This window comes from Schistocerca serialis, chromosome 2 (assembly GCF_023864345.2).
Source record: "Schistocerca serialis cubense isolate TAMUIC-IGC-003099 chromosome 2, iqSchSeri2.2, whole genome shotgun sequence".
NCBI classification, from domain to species: Eukaryota; Metazoa; Arthropoda; class Insecta; order Orthoptera; family Acrididae; genus Schistocerca; species Schistocerca serialis.
In genome coordinates, this window is record NC_064639.1 from 900,808,159 (window position 1) to 900,835,184 (window position 27,026).

Genomic DNA, 27,026 nt, shown 5'->3' on the forward strand with positions numbered 1-27,026 from the left:
ATAATATTAAGATCAAGTTCCTTGATGAGCTTACATTTAAAATTCAAAATTCAGGGTTAAAATAAAAACTTTGACAATAAAACAGATGAAAAGAGAACTTGCACAAGAAAACACAGGAAGGATAAAACAGAAAAGAAAAGGCACACATCATTTGGCTCTCACATTGTATCATAATAATGAAACCTTCCTCTTGCACGGATGAAAATAACAATAGAAAACAGAGGGTAACATTAGCAAATGAAACAACGTGAATAAAATTAAATCCACAGCAGGACACATTAAATATAATGTGCCACAAAGTTTGGTGTTTGGCCCACTTCTGTTCTTGATGTACATAAATGACATACCGGGGACACTGGATGACTCATCAAAAACTGTACTATTTCCTGATGACACAAGGATATTGATATAAAGTCCGAAAACACCCATACCTGACACACTGACAAGAAAAATGATACAGCTTTTTAGCTGGTTCACAGCCAACATCCTAACCCCTAATGTTATAAAAACTCATATTATGCATTTTCAAAATAAATATATAAATAAATAAATTACAGGTACCACATGGACATGCACGGGATGAGGTTCCATGTGTAAAGGTCTTGAGTACCCAGGTGGCTAATGAACTGAGGTGATACTGGCATGTCAAGAAGTTAACCAAAAAGCTCAGTCCTGCCTGTTTTGCACTCATAAATCTCTGCAAAGAGAGTTGCTAATACACTTGCACTCTGTTCCATCCTACAGCATAATCTTCTGGGGCACTGCTGCTAATGTTATTCTACAGAAGCATGCAGTAAGAATATTGCATAAAATTGTAACCAAACATCTTGCAGATGTCTCTTCAGGTACCTGGTGATTCTTACACTTACATGCCAATGTGTATACTTCCTAATGGCATTTGTGGTTAATAACAGGAGTGAGTTTAGGATAAACTCAACAATTCACAACCACAATACCAGAAGTAGAAATAATTTCCATATGGACTATGCATGACTCTAAGGCTCAGAATGGAGTTTTACAATCTGGTGCAAACGCCTTTTAACAGGCTGCCAGTGGACATCAGGTGGTAAATTGAAAATTTCCAAATATTTCAACACAAAGTAAAAGTATATTTCACTAGGCAATCCTGCTACAATACATCTCAATACTTTGACTTACCAATGTAACATCTGCGTAACTCTAATATGTGTCTGAGATAAATCTGGGTTTTATCATTACATAAATAGCTAATAATAGTGTGTGTAAAGTAAAAATTCTTTGCTTGCTGTATCAAAAAATAATAGCAGCTGAATAGTATAGGAGGAGGGAGCAGTGCTTTTTCAGAGTAGTTGTTTTCTTCCTAACATTAATGTTACATAATCTACAAATTATTACCATAAATATCAGTTTGAGTAGACTGATGCTAGTAATAATATGTTATTACTGTACTTTACAGAAGTGGCCTCCATTGGTAGCTTCTGCCTGTTAATGGATAGCTTGATTCGTTCCACGTCCCTGAAGGGACTGACAGAACATGATGTGTGAATGAATGAATAAATAATTTGGTGACTACTTAATGTGTTATACTTAATATCTATCCTGATTTTACTATCTTGACCAGAAACTGTAAGAAACATGTCCTTTAGTTTATGAACAGGTCCAATTTGCTTGGTCTTTTCTTCATTTGACAGAGTAAGGAAACACCAGTTTCCAAATTCTTGCATTTTTGTCATTCATTCAATTAATTAAAATGTTTTATGGGTTGGAGAGTTGAATGTTAGATCTTTTGTTTGGCTAGGTAGGATAGAGAATTTAAAAATGGAAATGGATAGGTGGAAGTTAGATATAGTGGGAATTAATGAAGTTTGGTGGCAGAAACAACAGCACTTCTAGTGAGGTGAGTACAGGTTTATCAACACAAAATCAATTAAGGTTACTGCAGGAGTAGGTCTGATAATGACTAAGAAAATAGGAATACAACTGAGTTACTATTAACAGCGTAATGAATTAAATATAATAGGCAAGGCAGACAGGCAGCCAACATTCACCACAGTAGTAAAGATTATATACACCTACTAGCTCTGCAGATGATGAGATTGAAAGAATTTGTGATCAGATAAAAACAAAAACAAAAATATGTTGTTAAGAGAAACTAAAATTTAATTGTGATGGAGCACTAAAATTCAATGTTAGAAAAGGGAAGAGAAGGAAAAATAGTAAGAGAACATGACCTAGGGAAATGGCTGAAAGAGGAATCCATCAGGTAGAATTTTACACACAGCACATTTAATAATTGCTAAAACTTGGTTTGAGAGAAGGTTGTATATGTGGAAGAGACCTGGAAATACTGGAAGGTTTCAGATAAGTTACATGATGGTAACATGTATACTTCAGAAACAGATTTTAAATTGTGTACCATTTCTGGGAGTAGATGCGGACTGGGATGATAATTTATTGGTTACGCTCTGAAGATTAAGACTGAAGGAAGTGCAGAAAGGAAGGAACTTAAAGAGACAGGACCTGGATGTATTGAAAGAACTTCCAGTTATTGAGAGTTTCAGAGTAAGCTTTAGGTAGCAATTGACTGAAAACAGGGTGCAAGAAATACAACAGCAGAGGAGTGTGTTGCATTGAGAGATGAAACAGTGAAGACAGTAGAGGATCATATAGTCAAAAAGACAAGGCCCACTAGAATTCCTTGTGTAACATGTGATGAATTAGATTGATGAAATGAGAAAAACACAAACAAAAATTGTAGCAAATTAAGTAGAGAAAAGGGAACACAAACATACAGAAATGGGATCAACTGAAAGTGCAAAATGGTTTGACGAGAAATACAAAGTTGTAGAAGCATGCATGACTATGGGAAAGATAGATGCAGCCTATAGAAAAATTGAAGACTTCTATAGAGTAAAAAGAAGCAGCTAGATAAATATCCATAGCTTAGATCGCAAACCCGTAAGCAAAAGGTACAAGTTATACACAAAAAGGCTGTACAAAGGAAACAAACTTGAAGATAATATTATGGAAAGGAAAATGGAGGATATAACAGAAGAATCTGAAAGACCTAAGTCACAACAAGACACTAGGAATAGAAGATATTCTTCAAAATTATTGAGATCCTTGGAAGAACATACCATGATGAATCTCCTCCACATACTGTGGGACAGATGAAATACTTTTGGACACTAATTCCAAAGAAAGTAGGAGGTGGTACATGTGAATTTTACAGAACAATCAGTTTAATAAGTCATGTTTGCAAGATTCCAACATGAATTACTTAGCAAAGAATGGTAAAAGGGTAGATGCTGACTTCGGGAAGGATCAGTTTGGTTTCCCAAGAAATGTAGGAACTGAGCTTATGACTTTTATTACAACACTATCTAGATGACCTTGCTTCTCAAAGGAAGTTAAAGAAGGGCCTGTGCATATCATTACTTTTTACCGGATGTGACAAAGTAAGCTGGGATATTTTTACTTCCCCTCTTGTTTTGCCATCTGCCTCCTTAAAATTCATTTTTTCAATTTTAACTAATTATGATAACATACATGAATATTATCTGCATTTCCATAAAAGAGAAAGTTTGGCCCTCAGTTTTGAAGAATATAACACCGGATCTAATTTCGTGCTTAGTTTTATGTAAGTAATTGATTTTCTAATTAATTTGGCTATTCCTAGTTAGTATCTTTTATTATAGGGTGAAATCAGTAATTGTTTCATAACTTAAATTCTATTGTTGACTTCTTGTATATACACGTGTAGATGCTGGTACTTAAATATACATGTGTATCAAAATATAAAGTGGAAGTGTTTGATTTCAGGATAGTAACCTATTACATTTCCACATTGGTGACCTCGTTACGAATTTCGAGTACATTCCACGTCTCCCGCGCGCCTGTTCATTGTGCTACAAGTGATTGTTCGCTGCCATGTCTTCTCTGTACAATGCTTTCCTCATGGACTTGGAAGCTCAAACCAGCTCTCTGGATGTATTCATCATGTCTCCTGTGACATCCATGTTCTACACCCACATCACATGAGATGTTGGTCTTGCCACAACAGCTGTTAGCTGCACCTCCAGCAAGAACAATGGACTCAGGATTTGTATTTCCGGATTGTGTTCGTCACTATGTGCATTTCAACTAAGACGATAGTCAGAATAGTGTTTCATGTGATCGTAATCCAAGTGCACAGGTTAGGTTGCCTCCACAGCGGAATGTTCATTCATAGTGTGCTCCTGTGACCATTACTGTGGTGCCATGTGCAGTGCTGCGATTACCGTAACATCTTTCAATCAGCTGTCCTTCAAACCCGTTATGACTTCTGTGAATACTAGCCAAGGACATATCATCACTAATAGTGCACCATCGGTATTCCCCAGTACTTCTTCGCAGGCAGTTGACCATAATAGTGCGAGATCAGTTTACGAGCCAGCACCTGCTGTTGGTGTTGTGTAACCAATGGACGCATACCCCCACCCCTATCCGGCGACATACATCACTGCACAACAAACTTTGCCACCATCATATGTCGTGGACTTTAATTCATGTCGCACACGTTCACAATCTGCCCCCCCCCCCCCCCCCCCCCCTCTGCCCGCACAGAGGGTTCTGGTTCTTGCCATAAGCCTGCTCGCTGTTTCCACAGCACCGGCTGTGCCTACTGTGACGGCCTTCCGCGTTTTCTCCGAAGTTGGACAGTTCAATGTGACATCCCTGGCTGGTGCATCATTTTCGGGGACCCCGGCTCCTGCTGCCCTTCTGCCTGTTCATTCCACGGTACCAATTGTGCCTGCCACAATGGCCTTCCCCGACGCAACAGGTATGCTCAGTGATCACACACATGGCAACTGTGACAAACATGTTTTTGGACCTATACCCCCTCCACCGTTACACATGCCATGCCGAACTGTCATGCTACCATTCTGTGGCCAGAATGGGATTTCGCAGCTCACATAAACAATTCATTGTTCCCAGAGGTTCCTAATTCTCCTCCATCTCCTCCTCCTGGACGGCTAAAGGAGTTACCGCTGCTGTCAGAAGACAACCTTGTGTCGTGGTTCGTAGAGCACATTTTCGAGCAACTGTTGCTGATGACAACTCCAGGTTCATCTGCCACCGGCTCCGAAGTATGACTTCACCAAGAACATGATTATTGAGTGCCTCGCCTGTTCCCCCCCCCCCCCCCCCCCCCCCCCAGGAGCTCATCCTAAAACTTTTATACAAAGAACACCTTGGGGACTGGACTCCATCGCAACTCTGGCACCACCTATGGTTGCTGGTCAACAAACAAACTATGCCAGATGTAACTCTCTGGTCAGTGTGGCCTGCTAAGCTACCAAGCAATCTCCAGATACATGTGCTACCACATTCCTTCCAGTCAATTTGATTGCACTTATGGATCGCCGATCAGTTGTACTCTCTTCTGCGACATTGCCAACCCCTGTGTTCTCTGCCACAGGTTGGTACACCTCCAATGGAGATTCACCCGTTTGTTGGTAGGGTGGTAGGGGCAGAGCCCGCTCCAGCACTCCATCCTTCACGATGTCTGATGGCCTGTGCTCACACTCCCCGCTCTCCGAAAAGTCCCGGATCATGCACACCCCGTACGTGCCATTATACCTACCCGAAGCAATCGATGGCGACAAGCTGCTCCCTCTTGCTAAGTCTCTGCCTCCGCCACATCCAGCTCACCCATACTGCTGGTATCACAAGATCTTCAACGATGCAGCACAGAAGTGTAGATCATCTTGCCAGCACCCAAATGCCTTCCACATGGCACAGTAGATGCTGAACCCTGCAGGGGGATCAGACAGGCATCCCCCTACACATGTCACTTTCGCACTGCCATTCTCTACATGCTTCAATATTCATATTTAGACCTGTGGGCATACTCCTCACATGACGGACACATTTGTTAACCAGGAACCCCCTCATGTGCACCATTCAGTATTCTCCATCACTGACGGGTCAATGCACCAGATAGTTACTACTGATGGCCCTCCTATCCGGCATAAAGTCAGACGCCTCAACCGCATTAAATCACGTGTGGCACAACAGTAAGCAAATTAATGATCTATTAGCCATAGGTATACTACAACTATCGGACAGTAACTGGTCTTTGCCTGTTCACCTCGCTACCAAACACACGGCTTATTTCGCATGTGTGGGGACTACAGGCATGTAAATGCAAGGACCATAATAGACAATTACCCAGTGCCAAACATCAACAACTTCACCCATGTTATCGGGCGCTTCCATCTTCAGTGTAATTGACTGTGAACGTGCCTACCACCAGATACCCATGGCACGAGGATATACCCAAGACTGCAGTTATCATGCCACTAGGTTTGTTCCAGTACCATTACATGTTGTTTTGCTTGAAAATGCTGCCCAGACATGGTAATGATTTATTGACTCCATCCTATGAAAATTCGAGTTTTGTTTCGGGTATCTGGATGACAGACTCATTTTCAGTAAGACAGCTGAGGAGACAAGCGTCACTTATCCACGGCACTGAAGACCTTAGAGTCGAGCAGTGTAGAAGTCAACAAAGATAAGTTACAAATACGGCAGACATTTGTAACCTTCCTCGTCTACACAGTATCTGTCAATGGTATACAATATCCAAAAGCTCATGTGTACAGGCCGTCTCATCTGTGCCACCCACTTTGACTCACAAAGAACTGTGCCAATTCCTCAGCACCATCAACTACTACCACTGTCACTTGCTCTCACTGGCTGCAGCACACGCTCCTCTTATGGTTGCACTGTCAGCAAGCAAACATAGGGGCTCTGACCCGTCCATTGGATACAGCAGTGGGAGCTGTCCTTCAACAATGCTCCACAGTGACAACATCTCACCCCTGCACTACTTCTCTAAAAAACTGTCTGCTGCACAGAAGAAATACTCTGCATTCGACACAAAGCTCCTGGCCACCTACGAGGCTGTTAAACATTTCCACCCTGATGTTGAAGGATGCACGTTCTATATCCTCACAGATCACATGCCACTCACGGATGCCTTCTGAAACCCTCCGGAGGACTCTACCCCTTGTTGTTTCTGCCATTTCAAATTGGTGTCTCAGTTTATGACAGACGTCCACTATATCAAGGGTGCAGATAATATCACTGCCAATTTTTTCTCACATGTCAATGCAGTGTCCAACAGCATCGATTTGTCTAATCTAGCTACTTTTCAGGCAACAGACGAGGGCCCGCAAGCACTCCTTGTGGACCCAACCACCTTGCTCATGTCCACCAAGATACAATTCCCCGACATCACCGACGAGGTTTGGTGTGATTCTTCGACTGGGGTTTATGCCCAGTGTTACCGGCTTTCTTACGCTGTCAAGTTTTCGATGCTTTACACAACCTTGCACACCTGTGCATTCATGCCTCTACCCAGCTCATTATGGAGCGCTTTATCTGGAAAGATACCAAAAGAGACTGCCAGAAGTGGACTTACAACTGTATCTCTTGCCAAAGCAATAAAGTCAGCCACCATGCAGTCCCTCTGCTGGGTATTTTCACATTCCTCCAGGACATCTCAGGCACATCCATATCAATCTCAATGGCCCTCTTCCACCATCAGAAGGTTTTAGATATGTCGTGTTTTCTATTGACTGCTTGCCCAATGGGTGGAAGCCATATCTTTGCCGAACATCATGACCGAGACGGTTGACAAAGGTTTTGTCTCCTCTTGAATCACCCAGTTCGGCTGCCCAGCCACAATCACAACCAACCAAGGCCAGCAATTTGAGTCATTCCTGTTCGCCTTGCTGTGTCGCATGTGTGGTATCCACAAAATCCACACCACCTTGTACCCCCCCCCAGAGCAACGGTTTGGTGGAATGGTGGCACCACACTTTAAAGACCACCCTCAGATGCTATAACTGCCTTTGTTCGGATGCTCTACCTTGGGTCTTTTTAGGGTTGAGATCAACGCACAAACCAGACATCCAGGGAACCATTTATGGGGAAGACCCCGTCCTGTCAGGTGAACTAGTCCAGCCCATGGCTCAGGAGGATTTCCCCCCCGCCCCCCCCCCCCCCCCCCCCACTCCACCCTCCCAGACTTCATTAGCCACTTGCATATGCATTTCGAGCACATGCGCCTCTATCCACTGGTTAGCCATACCCAGCCATTCTCCTACATACCCGCTTCTCTTCAAGACTGTTCCCATGTCATGTTACGGGACGACACAGTACGCCAACCTTTACAACTCCCTACCCGGGCCCCTTCAAGGTTCTGCAACGTGGGGATTCAACATGAGACCATTCTCGTCAAGGACACCACACAGACAGTTTCACTGCATCGGGTCAAACCTGTATTTGTGGACTCCAATTCTCTGGCACCAGGCTCTCCCAATATGGCTGATGACCAAGGCTCCCACCATGTTTCATACTCCTTGAATGATACACCACAAGTCACTCAGGCCCATGGTTTCTCACCGGTGTCCAGCCCTAGCGAGGCACCTTTTTCTGGTTTCCCAAACAGTTTAAGTGACTCTGCATTCATGGGTTTTCCAACCCATGCCAACCATGCTGAGGTCAACCCTCCTATGATCGAGTTTTATGCCTCAGTTCTGCCAATTCACGTGGAAGACGTCTTGCTGGTAGTAGATGGCGACCATGTTCTCGTCCTTCTTATGGACACAATCCTCCATTATCAGATGAGTGCCTCGAAGTCAAGATACTACATTGTTTTGTCCTCTCTCAACACTGTGACCCCACCCTCCTAAGCACCTTCATCTATCCACTCGGTGAGATTTGAATCATCTCTCCACACTTTAGTTCTTCTCCATGCTTCGGCCCATCGGCTTTCTCTCGAGCCAGCCGTCGCCTCACCTGACCATGCCATCTGCAGGACTTCGTGATGGACCTACCACTTCTTGTTCCACCACAGACTTCATCGCCAGATGACATGGAGGTACCAATCGTCCAGTCCCCGGACCCCAGGATGTCCTTGAAGCAGACACTACCCCCCCCCCCCCCCCCCCAGGACCAATCACAAGTCCTTCGTACTGCACGGAGGGGAGGGGGCTGTGTGATGTCGATATAAACATTGACCTGTAAATGAGAACACTCTCTCTGCTTGTGAGTTTTTTGGACAAACAGTTTGAGATGATTCAGTTTGTTTATGTGACTTCTTGTATACACACATGTAGATGCTGGTACTTAAATATACAACTACATCAAAATATAAAGTGGAAATGTTTGATTTTGGGATAGTAACTCATCACATTCCCATAAGCCTGTTCAAACAAATAAACAGAAAGACACAAGTTTACAGTTTTATTATTGTCTTAAGAGAGACAAATCTACATTTATAGTGTTTGCAGATTTAAAGGAAAGCTGTTGACAATGTTGACTGGTATGTGCTCTTTGAAATTCTGAAGGCAGTAAGAATAAAATACAGGAACAAAAGATTATTTGCAACTTATAGAGAAACCAGACTGCAATTGTAAGAATTGAAGGACATGAAAGGGTAGCAGTAGATGAAACGGAGTGAAAAAGATTTGTAGCATACACAAAATGTCATTCAGTCTGTACATTGAGGAAGCAATAAAGGGAACAGAGTAGACATTTGATGAGGGCATTAAAATCCAGGGAGAAGAAATAAAAACTATGGGGTTCATTGATAACATTCTAACTCTGTCAGGGATAGAAAAAGACTTGAAAGATAAGCTGAACAGAATCACAGTGTCTTGGAAGGGTGCTGTTAGATGCATTTCAACAAAAGTAAAACAAAGGTAGTGGAATGTAGGTTGACTCAGTCAGATGATGCAGAAATAATTATATTAGAGAATGAGACAATAAAAGCAGTAAACGTGTTTTGCTATATGAGCAACAAAATAACTGACACTCACTGAAGCAGAGAGGATGCAAAACACAGAATGGCAATAGCAAGAAACTCATTTTTCTGAACAGAGATGTTTGTTAACACTGTTAACAGTTAGGAAGTCTTTTCTGAAGATATTTATGTGGAATGTAGCCTAGTATAGAAATGAAACATTGACAACAGTTGAGACAAGAAGATAACTGAAGCTTTTGAAATAAGATGAGAATATATCAGATTATACATAATTTTCATTCCAATTGATACATAATGAGGAGACGCTACAGGATGTTGAACTTGCCAGAAAACAACAATACACACCAAATATTTATGAAGGAAAAAGCAGATAAGCTAATGTAACTTCCACAGATTCCAAGTGAAATAGTCCTTATGGATGTGGAACACATAAAAAAATCTTAAACTTATTTACATTTAAAAAGTAATAACATATATAAATATTCAATACACAGAAGTGCATATGATAATTCTTAGGCTATTGTAGCCATGCATCATCAGATAGAAGAATTATTTTACAACGCTTATTTACAATGCTCACATTATGGCACTGAATTGGTACAGAAGTCAGAGTGTACATAATACTAGCATTATTTGATGTATTAATAAGATATATACATCAGTTGGTCATGCTAAGAAATTCATCAGTAGAGTAGAAGTAGTTGGCCACTGAATAAATCCTTCAATTTCCTTTTAAACTGAACTTTGTTATTGGTTAAATTTTTCATGACTGCTGGAAAGTTATTGAAAATGTGTGTTCCTGAACAATGGACACCTTTCTGGACCAAAGTAAGAGACTGCAAATCTTTGTGAAAATTATTTTTATTTCTGTTACTAGTTCCACGAACTGAACTGTTGGTTTGAAAAAGATATGTATTTTTAATGACAAACTTCATTGAGAAATAAAATTATTGGGAAGCAGTAGTCAGAACTGCCCTCTGCAGAAAGTTCTTGAGTTCACATCACAAATAATTCATATTACATGTTTCTGGGCTCAGAAAACTTTTGTTTGGCTTGATGTGTTACCCCAAAAAGTAATTCCATATAACATTATAGAATGAAGTTAGCAAAGTACGCTAAGTCTATTTTTATATCACCTATGTCTGATAACATTCACACTTCAGTAGAGATTTGTTAGGTGCTCCTCCTTGTTGTATTTATTATCAAGCAGTAATCTCAAGAATTTAACACTGTCAACTTCTACCATCTACTTGTCATCATATTTTATGCATATACTGGTGGTGAACCTCTTACAAGTTCTGAATTGCATACTGTGTGTTCCTTCAAAGTTTAGTGACAAAAAGTTGGCTAGGAACCATTTATTAATGTCCATAAAAATTTCATTGGAGAAGAATGCTGAGTATTAGATGGGCAGACCGAATAACTAAAGAAAAGGCCCTGAATAAAACTGGGGAAAAAGAAATTTATGGACAAATTCAAAATGAGAAGGTATCAGTTGATAGGCCACAGCATGGGGCATCATGGAATCGTCAATTTGGTAATTGAAGAAAGTGTGAGGGGGCAAAAAATCTGTAGAGGTAGACCAAGGCTAAAGAGAATTTCTCCAACAGCATACCCCACCAACTGATAATTCTCGATAAATGACTTCAGAACTCAAGTATTATGTCAATAAGAAGTTTCTTCAGTATCCAAAAGACATCATACATGATATGAACATTTCAAAGATGCTCAAAGAATATCTAGTGAAAACAGAATACTGCAGTATTAACTGCAGTTTAATAAGTTAAATCTACAAACATTGTTACATGTAATTAACAGTGCTCAAATATCAACTAAAATCGTAAAATTCTAGTAAAAATATGTTACTGAATGTTTCATATGTGTGACTTGTCTTACATTAAACTAATATCTGCTGTATACAGCATCATCTCACAAGATCAAAATATTAGTAATTTACTTGTGTGCATGTCTGCTGCAACCAGAAAGTATATGTTCTTTCTATCTTCATGTGTCAAAATTTATAGCTGATGCATATTTACTTGAAGACAAAGGAGTAGTTATTGTTTGGATCAATATCTTCAATTACAAACAAAATCCTTGACAAGTGTTCTCCATCTGGACCACAGAAAAGTCTGTCTTGTGTTTTGTAACATTCTGTGGGAATATATCCACAGCAGTTCTAGATAGTGACAAATAATGTGGTTATCACTGAACTGAATCAGGCGACTGGATAAAATTCCATGTAGTATCTTGGACAATACTTTCACTGGGAATCCTCAATGATTCCTTTCTCTTGGAAAGCATCTTGGTGTCTACAAATATGGAGTTCAATCAGCTGCTTTGGGCAGGTACTGGGTCAGACATGGGTTTGGTTTCCACTGATGCAATTAGTAGGTGGAATTTCACTGGGCATGGCCTGCATCTCTATAGGAAAGAAAACGGTAAATTGGCTGAGGTGATAGCAAAATCCTTAAGATTGGTTGGTTGGTTTGTGGGATTGAAGGGACCAGACTGAAAATCCTTAAGTGTGGGGAGCGGGGGAGGGGGGAGTGTGGTAACTCATGGGAGAACCTCTTTCTTAGGCTAAGGTGAGTGTTCAGCTTTTCAACATAGAAAGGAATTAAGCCTAATGAGAAGGTCAGACAGGCAGGTACTAAAGGTGTTAATATTTCAAAATAGTCTCATAAAGGAATAGCAAAAAATAATGTTAGTGCCTTACATCAGAATATCAGGTGATTAAAATATGAAGTTGATGAACTACTTGTTCATTTCAAATAGTCTCATAAAGGAACAGCAAAAAATAATGTTAGTATATTACATCAGAATATCAGGGTATTAAAAAATGAAGTTGATGAACTTCTTGTTCGTTTCGAAGATTTGGAAACTGAGGATGTAATAGATGTAGTATGCCCATCTGAACATCTTATAGTCACAGATATAGAAAAGTGGATATAAGCATTTTGCACATGGAAGTAGACAATATGAAGAAAGGACGAGTTGCTATATATGTTAAAAGTTATCATAAAAAGAAAAATTTAGAAACTAAAAAATTTTATGTAGAGCAATATAGAGAAACATGTGCTTGTGAGTTCAAACTAAATAATAGTACCCTTAATTGCAAATGTGTATAGGTCCCATTGCAACAATTTCTGAAAAACTTGGATTCTTTCTTGTGATATCTGTCAGAGACAGGGAAGTAAATTATTATTTGTGGGGATTTTGATGTAGGTTTTTTGAAAGATTGTGGTAGGAAGAATGAACCTGAAGTGTTACTCAGTTCTTTCAATTTGACATCAGTTATTGATTTCCCAACTTGGGTAGGACAGGAAAGCAGCACACTTATAGATGATATTTTCATAAACCAAGATAAATTTTGATCCTGTTAGGAATGGTCTTTCTGGTCATGTTGCACAGCTAGTTATAGTACATGACATAGCTCCATGCAATAATGTAAAACAGTTCACCAAAATGGTGCATTCAATTAACAATTTAACACGCACATTAGTGCAATGTCTGCATTTAAAAGTGCCTGTAAAGTTTGATGCACTGTTACTTTGGAGATGCATGCATATCCAAAGGAACAGACATGGCTGACAATATACAGCCGTGTTAAATCATGAAACATATTCACAGACTGTGAATGTGGTACCACCACAGCTATACGAATTGCTGGAATCTGTCAAATACAAACACTGCATAATGTATTTCATGCCAAAGCAGTCTGATGAGAAAACTAAATAAGTCTCTCTCCCTGTGCAGGAATCACATAACTGTGCAAGCACTATCTGTAGCAGATACTGGGACATGTGGAAGTTAATGTCTGTCTGTGAAATGCACTTGGATAACCAAAGTGGTTAAGGCAACCGCTTACATAAAATGGGAAATCTGGGTTCAAGTCCTGGTCCAGCACAAATTTTCATTTGTTTCCATCAATTTGTATAGCTGTGGTTGTGCTGTACTTGCAATTTGTGAATACATTTCATAACAATTTAACAATTGAAAATTTTACGGAAAGCTTGCAGCAGTCAGATTGGGATGAGGTCTGCCAGGAACCGGATGCTAAATTAAAGTATGACTGATTTCATGATGCGTTTGTGAGTATATTTGAAAATGGTTTCCCTGCAAAAACAGTGAAATACAATTGTTAGAAACTATTAAAAAGCTATGGCTTACTAAATGGATAAAAATATCTTATAAACATAAAAGGTCTTTTATTTATGAAGCATTTTCATTGGTCTGTAATACATGTTTATTTTTATATACACACATCAAAAAAGGCTTTGCATCACGCCAGTTCCCAGAGCTCCTGAAGATGGACGTTGATTGTGGATATTGTATCAGAGACACAGTCCCTTTGACTGTTCAGAGATGTCACTAAACCCACCCAAAGATGTAAACAACCATGCATGAGCAGCACCTATTAGATGGAGGGGATCCGACAGCCGATCAGTTCCAGTCATTCCACCAGCAAAGAGGTACACAGTTCGTGCTGCCTGTAGTTCAACCATGCCTAGATGGTCAATACCATGGTTTGATTGCATCTCGGAGGGAATCAAAGCGATGTTGTTTGGACATGGAGCAGATACAGAGAGACAGGAACTGTTGATGACATGCCTCACTCAGGCCACCCAAGATTATGGCTCACAGGAACCCTAACAGCAACACCACGATGATGAATAACGCTTTTCATGCAGCCACAGAATGTCGTATTACGACTCAAACTGTGTGCAATAGGCTGCATGATGCGCAACTTCACTCATGATGTCCATGGCGAGGTCCATCTTTGCAACCATTACACCATGCAGTGCGGTACAGATGGGCCCGACAACATGCTGAATGGACCGCTCAGGATTGGCATCATGTTCTTTTCACCGATGAGTGTCACATATGCCTTCAACCAGACAATTGTCAGAGCCGTGTTTGGAGGCAACCCAGTTAGGCTGAATGCCTTACACACACTGTCCAGCGAATGCAGCAAGGTGGAGATTCCCTGCTGTTTTGTGGAGGCAGAATGTGGGGCTGACATACGCGGGCTGACGTACGCCGCTGGTGGTCATGGAAGGCGCTGTAACGGCTGTATGATAAGTGAATGCCTTCTTCTGACCGATAGTGCAACCATATCAGCAGCATATTGGCAAGGCATCCGTCTTCATGGACGACAATTCACACCCCCATCATGCACATTTTGTGAATGACTTCCTTCAGGATAACGACATCGCTCAACTAGAGTGGTCAGCATGTTCTCCAGACACGAACCCTACCAAATATGCCTGGGATAGATTGAAAAGGGCTGTTTATGGACAACGTGACCCACCAACCACTCTGAGAGATCTACGTCTAATCGTCGTTGAGGAGTGGGACAATCTGGACCAACAGTGCCTTGATAAACTTGTGGATAGTATACCACAATGAATACAGGCATGCATCAATGCAAGAGGATGTGCTACTGTGTATTAGAGGTAGCAGTGTGTACAGCAATCAGGACCACCACCTCTGAAGGTCTCGCTGTATGGTGGTACAACATGCAATGTGTGTTTTTCTTGAGCAATAAACAGGGCAGACATGATGTTCATGTTGATCTCTATTCCAATTTTCTGTAAAGGTTCTGGAACTCTTGGAATCGAGATGATGCAAAACATTTTTTGATATGTGTATAATAAATGCATTATGTAATAGTTACAAGTATTTGACAATGCTACATTTTCTCATTTTTTCAGCTTAGAAAAAACTTTTGCAGCACAAGTATTGTGAGGTTAAATTATCATTTTGTGTTACTTATGATTTTCAAAGTTGCTAGTCCATGTGTGTGGTCTTGGAGATGTGTTCATTCAGTCCTATGCTGCAGATGGGCGATTTCTAGTATTTTTTCACCCACTTTATCACGACAGCTCACTTACACTTTTCATTTGTGTTACAATGTGTATGTTTACAGTGTGTAGCATTGCCAGCTGTCACTGTATGTTTGTCTTTTGTTTGTGTGATTTGATATTTATTCATTTGTTTTGTTGTGTGTGTGTGTGTGTGTGTGTGTGTGTGTGTGTGTGATTAAATTAAATGGCTTGTCTGGAACCAAGGTACCAGCAGTCCTGTACTCTCCGCTATACTCCAAGTCTTCCAAGCCAAAATGTTTGCGTCAGGGAATGCCACCATAACAAACTGCATGGTTCCCCCATACAACAGCCAAGGTCATGCATGTACTGCTGCCAAAGACAACACTAACATCACACGTGAACTGCATTCTCAGTCCACGAAAGACATTTGGACCACCAATAAGCTGCTGCTTATTGAATTGGCCAGCAAGGTCAATGTCTATTGCTTTCAAAGACTTGTACACAGGAACATTGCGCTGCCAATGGCGAGACAACCACATCGTACAGGCATTGCAGTGGTATGTTAACACAAGTGAACATTGTAGCTGACGTGTTTTGTCTGGTGATGAGGCATTTGGCTACCTTAAGAGAAGGGCCTCTGCACTCAGGAACATGGCGCTACAAGTTTTACTTAGTGCGGCTAAGTTGATAAGCAGGCTGCAGCTGCATAGCTCGTAAGAGGGGGAAGCGATAAACGTCACACTTCCGGCCTGTCAGAACTGGCCTGCGCTGCAGCACGCCGCGTCATTATCTCTGTGGCTGCTGACATGTGCAGATGCTTTGCTCTTGGGTGTCACTGGGTGTTAGCTTGCAATGTTCACTTGTGTTAACGTACCACTGCAATGCCTGTGCGACGTGGTTCTCACCACCGTTGGTGGCGCAGTGTTCCTGTCTAATAGTCTTTGAAAGCAATAGACATTGACCTCGCTGGCCAATTCAGTAAGAAGCAACTTATTGCTGGTCCAAATGTCTTTCGTGGACTAAGAATGCAGTTCACATGTGATGTTAGTGCTGTCTTTGGTGGCAGTACACGGTTGACCTTGGCTGTTGTATGGGGGCATCATGCAGATTATGGTGGCCTTGAAGCATTCCCTGATGCAAACATTTAGGCTTGGAAGACTTGGAGCGTAGCGGAGAGTACAGGACTTCTGGTGAAGTTTCTCTATGGTACCCTGGTTCCAGACAAGCCATTTAATTTGTCTACAAGGTGAAAGAAGAAGCACAATGCAGATGAGTACCTGTTTATTTGGGCCAATGTAGGCAACAACAATTGTAAAATCCTAAGAAATTTTGGTCTTATGTCAAAGCGGCAGGTGGATCAAAACAAAATGTCCAGACACTCTGTGACAAAAATGGTACTGAAACAGAGGATGACAGACTAAAGGCCAAAATACAAAATGTCTTTTTCCAAAGCTGTTTCACAGAGGAAGACTGCACTGTAGTTCCTTCTCTAGATTGTCGCACAGATGACAAAATGGTAGATATCGAAATAGACGACAGAGGGATAGAGAAACAATTAAAATTTCTCAAAAGAGGAAAGGCTGCTGGACCTGATGGGATACCAGTTCGATTTTACACAGAGTACACAGAGGAACTTGCCCCCCTTCTTGCAGCGGTGTACCGTAGGTCTCTAGAAGAGCCTAGCGTTCCAAAGGATTGGAAAAGGGCACAGGTCATCCCCGTTTTCAAGAAGGGACGTCGAACAGATGTGCAGAACTACAGACCTATATCTCTAACGTCTATCAGTTGTAGAATTTTGGAACATGTATTATGTTCGAGTATAATGACTTTTCTGGAGACTAGAAATCTACTCTGTAGGAATCAGCATGGGTTTCGAAAGAGACGATCGTGTGAAACCCAGCTCACATTTTTCGTCCACAAGACTCAGAGGGCCATAGACATGGGTTCCCAGGTAGATGCCGTGTTTCTTGACTTCCGCAAGGCATTCGATACAGTTCCCCACAGTTGTTTAATGAACAAAGTAAGAGCATATGGACTATCAGACCAATAATGTGATTGGATTGAAGAGTTCCTAGCTAACAGAACGCAAGCATGTCATTCTCAATGGAGAGAAGTTTTCCGAAGTAAGAGTGATTTCACATGTGCCGCAGGGGAGTGTCATAGGACCGTTGCTATTCACAATATACATAAATGATCTTGTGGATGACATCGGAAGTTCACTGAGGCTTTTTGCGGATGATGCTGTGGTATATCGAGAGGTTGTAACAATGGAAAATTGTACTGAAATGCAGGAGGATCTGCAGCGAATTGACGCTTGGTGCAGGGAATGGCAATTGAATCTCAATGTAGACAAGTGTAATGTGCTGCGAATACACAGAAAGAAAGATCCCTTATCATTTAGGTACAATATAGCAGGCCAGCAACTGAAAGCAGTTAATTCCATAAATTATCTGGGAGTAGCCATTAGGAGTGATTTAAAATGGAATGATCATATAAAGTTGATCGTCGGTAAAGCCGATGCCAGACTGAGATTCATTGGAAGAATCCTAAGGAAATGCAATCCGAAAACAAAGGAAGTAGGTTACAGTACACCTGTTTGCCCACTGTTTGAGTATTGCTCAGCAGTGTGGGATCTGTACCAGATAGGGTTGATAGAAGAGATAGAGAAGATCCAACGGAGAGCAGCGCGTTTCGTTACAGGACCATTTAGTAATCGCGAAAGCGTTACGGAGATGATAAATAAACTCCAGTGGAAGATTCTGCAGGAGAGATGCTCAGTAGCTCGGTACGGGCTTTTGTTGAAGTTTTGAGAACATACCTTCACCGAGGAGTCAAGCAGTATATTGCTCCCTCCTACGTATATCTCACGAAGAGACCATGAGGATAAAATCAGAGAGATTAGAGGCCACACAGAGGCATACCGACAATCCTTCTTTCCACAAACAATACAAGACTGGAATAGAAGGGAGAACCAATAGAGGTACTCAAGATACCCTCCGCCACACACCGTCAGGTGGCTTGCGGAGTATGGATGTAGATATGTAGATGTAGATTACTGGTGACTGTCTGTTGTATTATAGACAATAAAAATTTCTTATCTCCTTTCCTAATTCTTTATCTTTCAAGGCAATAGACATAGACATTGACCTTGCTGGCCGATTCAACGCCTTAAAAAATGTGTGTGTGTGTGTGTGTGTGTGTGTGTGTGTGTGTGTGTGTGTGTGAGTGTGTGTGCGTGCGAGAGAGAGAGAGAGAGTGAGAGATTTGGTGGGGGGGGGGGGGGGGGGGCTTCACATTTTTGTTTGTTATTGTTTTAGTGGCTAAAATGATCAGTGAGTTACTGCTTATATTGATTTGGTCACTAATTATTTTCTTTTTCATTGCAAGGGCTCTTTGTATATGAAAGTTTTCCTGTTACATCAGAAGTTTTTTGTTGTAAATGTTCACTCTAATAATTTTTACGTCCTGTTCTAACATGGAACAAGACACAAAAGCTGTTAGAGTGAAGAATTACACAAAAAATTCCTGACATGACACATATGGCAAAAAACAAACTGCCTTTATTTAGTTGTGAAGAAGGAGCATGCCTCTACCAATCTGGAATATTATTGAAAGGGAAAAAGGGAAACATGGCAACCAAGACCACACAAAGCTTGTGCTAGCATCAAACTAAATGAAAAGTTTATTAACAAATAGTCAGAAGTTGAAAATATTTTTAATAATGATTTTTAAATGTTGTGGAGAAAGAAGAATCTAGATGCTCATCAGAAAAGGCAAGGTTATGGATGGAAGATGCAATACCTATGCAGTTTGATAAAATTGAAATTCTATCCACCTCTTCTGAATAGGTAAGTAGAACTCTCAGCCACATATGTATTAGCTCGGTGAAACAGAGCATTTTTCCTGATAGACTGAAATATGCTACTGTTAAACCACTTCATAAAAGAGGGGGTAGGTCTGATGCTGACAACTACTGCCCAATCTCACTTCTGACAGATTTACCCAAAATTCTCGAAAAAGGAATGTTTTCAAGAGTAGCTTCACATATTGTAAAGATAAAGTACCAACAAAATGTCAGTTTGGTTTCCAGAAATGCTTTTCAACAAATCATATTTAAATGCTCTGAATAACTGAACTTTACCCACTGGGATTTTTTGTGATCTCTAAAAGGCTTTTTATTGTGTATATCATGGAATTCCTCTACATAAGCTTAAGTAGTGTGGTATTAGTGGGACAATGGTCAAGTGGTTTAGTTTATATTTAACTGGAAGAGTGCAGAAAACTGAAATAAACAGTTCACATAACACACAAAAACTCAGCAGATTCATCAAACTGTGGAGGTATCAAGAATGGGTCTCATGTGATTCAGTCTTGGATTCCTTATTGTTCTTAATATCATTAATGACATACCACTCTATACTTCTGAAGATGTAAAACTAATTCTTTTTGCTGATGATACAAGTATAGCAACTACACAACAAACACGAATTAGCCAAGGAAATTGTAAATAATGTCTTTCAGAAAATTATTAAGTAGTTCTCTGCAAATGGACCCTCACTAAATTTTGATAAAACAACACAGTATACACAGTTTTGTACAACAAATGACATACCCTCTTTCTTCCCATTCAACCCTTCTGCCAGAAGAAGGAACCACTGGCTCTGAAAGTTTGCATAAGTAATATATGTGTCTTCTCTTGCCGCTGCTTGGTGAGCATCATTTTTTATCTATCCAGTTACATTATATTGCCAAAAATTGATTACTTTAGTTGTTATACTTACATTATTAGCATTATTAAAAATTTCTGGCAATAAACATTAAGTAAATTAGCTTACTATGCCCATCTTCATTCACTGCTTTCCTATGGTGTCATATTTTGGGGTAATTTGTCATTAAGGTGAAAAAGTATTCATTTAAAAAATGTGTGTAATCAGAATAATAGCTGGAGTCCACTCAAGATCATCTTGCAGATTTTTATTTAAGAAATTAGGGATATTTACAGCTGCTTCACAATGTGTGTGTGTGTGTGTGTGTGTGTGTGTGTGTGTGTGTGTGTGTGTGGGCGCGCGCGCGCGCGCGCGCGCGCGTGCGTGTATTTATACAGGATGGAGAAAAATTGTGTCACGTAATTAATTTTAACCCTGGATAGCCGATGCCAGTAGGAAACAAAATTACTGATGTTGTATAGGTCAACAACACACCATTTTTAAACTGTGGAAACTTGATGCCACGTGCTCTGATTGGCCATGGGATTGACCTGTTGTCGTTCGTCAGTTGACAGGCAGTGCTATGGTTATCGGTTCACACATACAGAAGACCCTCGCCCCATCACTGCCCCAATGTGATACGTGCACATGTCAAACAGGTCTTGCTGTTTGTCACCACCTCACATCTGAGGCATTCACACATAAGCTTCACTTCGTCAGTTGACAGGCAGTGCTATGGTTATCGGTTCACACATACAGAAGACCCTCGCCCCATCACTGCCCCAATGTGATACGTGCACATGTCAAACAGGTCTTGCTGTTTGTCACCACCTCACATCTGAGGCATTCACACATAAGCTTCACTTCGGAGCACACAAGTCACCTGCAATCTCTGGCAAGCAAAGCTTTCATGGTCATGTGTTGTCCAGAGCATCCGGCAACAAGGCAATCCTGCAGAGCGTGTGGTGCCAAGTTTCCGTAATTTAAAAATTGCGTGTTGTCAACCCACACAACATTAGTAATTTTTGTTCCTAATGGCATCAGCTATCCAGGGTTAAAATTTCGTGACACAATTTTTCTCCACCTTGTATGCATGTGCGCATGCGCACACACGCACGCGCGCACACACACACACACACACACACACACACACACACACACACACACACACACACACTTATGACATTTGTTATTAATAACACATCCCAATTCAAAAACCATAGCATTGTGCATAGCTACAGCAGTAGCAGGAAGGCTGATCTTAACTATTCTTGATTAAATCTAACTTTGGTACTAAAAGGGGTAAATTATGCTGCCACAAAAATTTTTGGTCACTTTTCCAATAGCATCAAAAGTCTGACAGATAGCCAACTAGTATTTAACAATAAATTAAAAGAATATCTGAATAACAACTTCTTCTACTCAATAGATAAATTTCTAGATATAAATCAGCAACTTTACAATAAAAAAGGAAGAAAAAAAAGAAATTTAGGTATGTTATGTAAAGAGACTAACTGATGTGTTCCACATCATTATGATGTGTCATATTTGTGACCTAATATAATCTAATTAAGAACCAAAGAACAACAATATTAGGAAAAGAATAGATTGCTACTCACCATTAAGATTACCCGTTGAGTTACTGACAGACACAACTAAAGACTCTCACACATTACAGATTTTGACCAAAGCATTCTTCAGCAATAAAACAATACCACACAAGCAAGCACACTTCATACTCATATGACCGATGTCCCAAGCAAGTATTATCTGACACAGATTGACCTGATACACATAATAAAACAGAAGGCAGAAAATGGAAGCAATATGAATACAGGGAGGAACAAATAAATATCACTGCAAGTAAAGAAGTAAATTACACTATCCTATGATGATGCAGTAGTTGCTCCTGAAGAAAAGAGTGATTTTTGTTATGCTTGGCTTGTCCCACCAATGTTTTATGTTAATGCAAGGTATTATTTAGGCAGGAACAGGAAATTATGTGCAATTAAACTTCTCCCAGAAAATACCTAAAAGCAGATCTAGACGTTGTCCAATTTCAACTCTGAATGTATTTGTGACTCACATACTCAAATTTCAGCTTGTTCACATCCCTCTCAAATGAATCGAATATATAATTGGTACTGAGAACTGAGCTTAAGTTTAATGTTTGTTGTTAAAACATGATATAGTGGTTGTTATAGTTCCCCTACCACAGCAAAGAACACAACTACAAGATCAGAGTTCTAGTTTGGTCCCTTTTTACACCCAATGCTTCTTCTCATCCCTTCAATACTTCGGTTACTTGATGATCAGTAGTAGTACAGTTTGTTTTTAATAAATTTTTTAAATGAAACAAATCCTTTTGAAATGGGAAGCAGAGCCATAATTGTACTAACCAAGTTTCCTAAATTGTAATAGCAGTCAGGATATTTCCGTCTATGCTTAAGAGCTGTTATGTAGCATTCTTCTGCTTCTTGATAGCGCTTTTGTCCTGAAAGTACAATGCCCAAATTCATCCAGGCAGCAGCAAAATCATTTCTGTAAGAAACCAAATGTATCAGATTTATAAGAAGTAGCCAATGCTTTTAATACATACTTTGCAAATATTAGTGAAAAATTACTATCTGACATAAAATCTTCAAATAAAAATCCTGCTACAACACCATCCAATCAAAATAGAAACTGCAGCTCTCTATTTCTTACTCCAACCAACCCTAAGGAAATTATACTATCAATAAGAGAGTTAAAAACAAAATTTTCAACAGGTGTGGATGAGATTCCAGATTATGTCATTAAAAATGTGGGGGACCTCATTGCAATACCATTAGCCCACATTTTCAACAGTTCATTAACAAATGGAGTCTTTCCTTCCTGCTTAAAGACAGTGAAACTAAAACCACTGTTCAAAAAGGGTAAGAAAGAAGACATAGCCAATTATAGACCTATTGCCTTGCTATCTACATTTTCTAAAATACTAGAAAAAATTTTTCATAAGAGGTTGCTAGATTTTCTAGAAAAGTGCAAAATATTATCCACAACCCAACATGGCTTCCGGAAAGGCCGATCAACAGAAACAGCAATATATGAATTTCTGGGTGAAGTACTCGAAAAAATTGATAGTGGACAAAAAGTAACTGGCATATGCCTTGATCTGTCTAAGGCTTTTGACATCATAGACCACACTCTATTGCTGCAGAAACTTGAAAGAATTGGTATCAGAGGTATGCCTAACAGCTGGCTTAGATCACATCTTACTGACCGCAAGCAAGTAGTAGAAATACATTTTCACAAAGAAAATAAATCAACAAGACACTATTCTGATTATAAAGCAGTAAAATATGGAGTACCGCAGGGCTCGGTACTGGGCCCTATCCTATTTTTGATATATATAAATGACCTAACATCAGTCAGTTTAATAAGTCACAGCTGCAAAATACTAACGCGAATTCTTTATAAACGAATGGAAAAACTGGTAGAAGCGGACCTCGGGGAAGATCAGTTTGGATTCCGTAGAAATGTTGGAACACGTGAGGCAATACTAACCTTACGACGTATCTTAGAAGAAAGATTAAGGAAAGGCAAACCTACGTTTCTAGCATTTGTAGACTTAGAGAAAGCTTTTGACAACGTTAACTGGAATACTCTCTTTCAAATTCTGAAGGTGGCAGGGGTAAAATACAGGGAGCGAAAGGCTATTTACAATTTGTACAGAAACCAGATGGCAGTTATAAGAGTCGAGGGGCATGAAAGGGAAGCAGCGGTTGGGAAAGGAGTGAGACAGGGTTGTAGCCTCTCCCCGATGTTATTCAATCTGTATATTGAGCAAGCAGTAAAGGAAACAAAAGAAAAATTCGGAGTAGGTATTAAAATTCATGGAGAAGAAGTAAAAACTTTGAGGTTCGCCGATGACATTGTAATTCTGTCAGAGACAGCAAAGGACTTGGAAGAGCAGTTGAATGGAATGGACAGTGTCTTGAAAGGAGGATATAAGATGAACATCAACAAAAGCAAAACGAGGATAATGGAATGTAGTCAAATTAAATCGGGTGATGCTGAGGGGATTAGATTAGGAAATGAGACACTTAAAGTAGTAAAGGAGTTTTGCTATTTAGGGAGTAAAATAACTGATGATGGTCGAAGTAGAGAGGATATAAAATGTAGACTGGCATTGGCAAGGAAATCGTTTCTGAAGAAGAGAAATTTGTTAACATCGAGTATAGATTTAAGTGTCAGGAAGTCGTTTCTGAAAGTATTTGTATGGAGTGTAGCCATGTATGGAAGTGAAACATGGACGATAACCAGTTTGGACAAGAAGAGAATAGAAGCTTTCGAAATGTGGTGCTACAGAAGAATGCTGAAGATAAGGTGGGTAGATCACGTAACTAATGAGGAGGTATTGAATAGGATTGGGGAGAAGAGAAGTTTGTGGCACAACTTGACTAGAAGAAGGGATCGGTTGGTAGGACATGTTTTGAGGCATCAAGGGATCACAAATTTAGCATTGGAGGGCAGCGTGGAGGGTAAAAATCGTAGAGGGAGACCAAGAGATCAATACACTAAGCAGATTCAGAAGGATGTGGGTTGCAGTGGGTACTGGGAGATGAAGAAGCTTGCACAGGATAGAGTAGCATGGAGAGCTGCATCAAACCAGTCTCAGGACTGAAGACCACAACAACAACAACAACATCAGCCAACCAGTACCATAGCACTATCCAGTTTGCAGATGACACAAGCATATTAGTCAGCGGGAAGACTGCAGAGATACTACAGACAAGACTGTCTGAAGCATTAACAAATGTTGTAAACTGGTTCAACCAAAACAAACTAATAATAAATAAAAGCAAAACAGTAGCATTAAATTTTCATAATATCAAGAGAAACATTGAAGAGGATATAAAAATTCAGATGTCAGACACGGATATTGCAAGTGTGCCTAATACAAAATTTCTGGGGGTCTGGCTACAGGATAATCTTAGATGGGAAACTCACATTGACAACATATTAAAGAAGCTAAGTACCATGTGTTATTTAATGAGAGTGCTAGAAAACTGCTGTCACAAGGACTGTCTAATGACAGTTTACTATTCTAATATACATTCTGTCCTAAAATATGGGATCACTTTTTGGGGTAACTCGCCATCCTGCCTAAAACTCTTCAGGATGCAAAAAAGAATAGTGAGAATCATGGCTGGAATAAAAAGGAACAAACCATGTAGACCATTATTTAAAAGGATGGGGATTCTTCCCCTTCCATGTATTTTCCTATTTGAAAGTGCAATGTTTATAAAGAAATATACAATAACAAATCCTAGTATCCTCCCCAAAAATGAAAATGTTCATCATCATAATACAAGACAGAAAACTGACTTTCATGTACTCCATACAAAAACAAGTTTGTGCCAAAAAGGAACATTACACCATGGAAAAATTATCTACAATAAATTGCCAAGAGAAATTAAAGTAATGACAGATGTAAAAAATTTTAAAGCAGCATTAAAAGAATATCTGTTGACACATTGCTTTTATAGTGTGGAAGAGTTCCTCCAAAATCCTCGAGAGTCTAAGTGATGATTATGCAAATACTGTAACCATTAATATTGGCCTATAAATACATTCAGATGTAATTCTCAAGTTTATAATGGGGTTCAAGTATAAGTTGTATAGCGACTTGCCCAGTATATGAAGTAAAATTCTGTGAATGTAATTCTCTAGTGTACATGTCAGTTCATAGTGTAGAAGAGTTCCTCAAAAATCCTTAGAGCTTAAGTGAGGATCATGCAAATACTTTAATCGTTAATATTGGCTTATACATGTATTCAGTTGTAAACTTCAAGTTTCTAATGTGGTTTAATTATAACTTACACATTGACTTGCCCAGTATATGAAGTGCTGTAAAATTTTGTGAACATAATTTTCTAGTTTCTAAAGTGTTTTAATTATAAGATATACTTTGACCTGTCCAATATCTGATGTGCTGTACTGTACATGTAAGATTTACTGGACCAATAAATACAATACAATACAATATAATACAACAGGGGGACTACTATTCCACAATGAAACGGAGAGGCACAAATGTAACAACAAAGCTAACATACAGCACACACTACAGTATTTAAAAATATATTAATGTAATTTTTATTAAATTATTACTGGCTGAGGAATACTGGCTTAAATCAATTTATGGATCAACACTCACCTTTTTGCATGTTTTACCTTTTATGGGAGAGAGATAATACATAGTCTGATAGTACACCAACCTACACAAGTATCAGTTTATCTCCCCTAATCTTACTGTTGAAATAAAAATAACTTTCACACTTATTGCTGTTCTCCACTCATTGTAAAGCCACTGTGGCATATTTGGCACTAATGCTATATGGTTATTATAAATGCTTCCCGACAGATTGTGGTAAAGTAGATGTTATGTTTGTGGTGGTGTCTGTGGTGACAGTGGACACTGCAGGATTTTTTAAGTACACTGCATGTTTAATATAGCAATCATGCACTAAATTATGGAAGTACTTTACTATGAATGTGATTAAAAGGAGTAAAAATCACACACTCATGAAAAACTTCCTTATCAAAATCTGATTAACACTCTCTTTCTTGCTTTCTCTTGTTAACATCTGAGTCTTCAATATTTAAAACTTTTTGTAATACAAAAAGCATAAAATCTATCCCCAATAT

At 39.7% G+C, this 27,026-nt stretch overlaps 1 protein-coding gene across 1 annotated transcript in view; it reads right to left on the reverse strand.

Moving 5' to 3' along the window:
• Nucleotides 1-27,026, reverse strand: part of LOC126458244 (protein O-mannosyl-transferase TMTC4-like) — a 148,038-nt gene that overhangs the window by 25,510 nt on the left and 95,502 nt on the right. Inside the window, exon 10 of the mRNA XM_050095143.1 lies at nucleotides 22,733-22,874. Coding sequence (XP_049951100.1) covers nucleotides 22,733-22,874 — 142 coding nt within the window. The remainder of the gene's footprint in view (nucleotides 1-22,732; nucleotides 22,875-27,026) is intronic.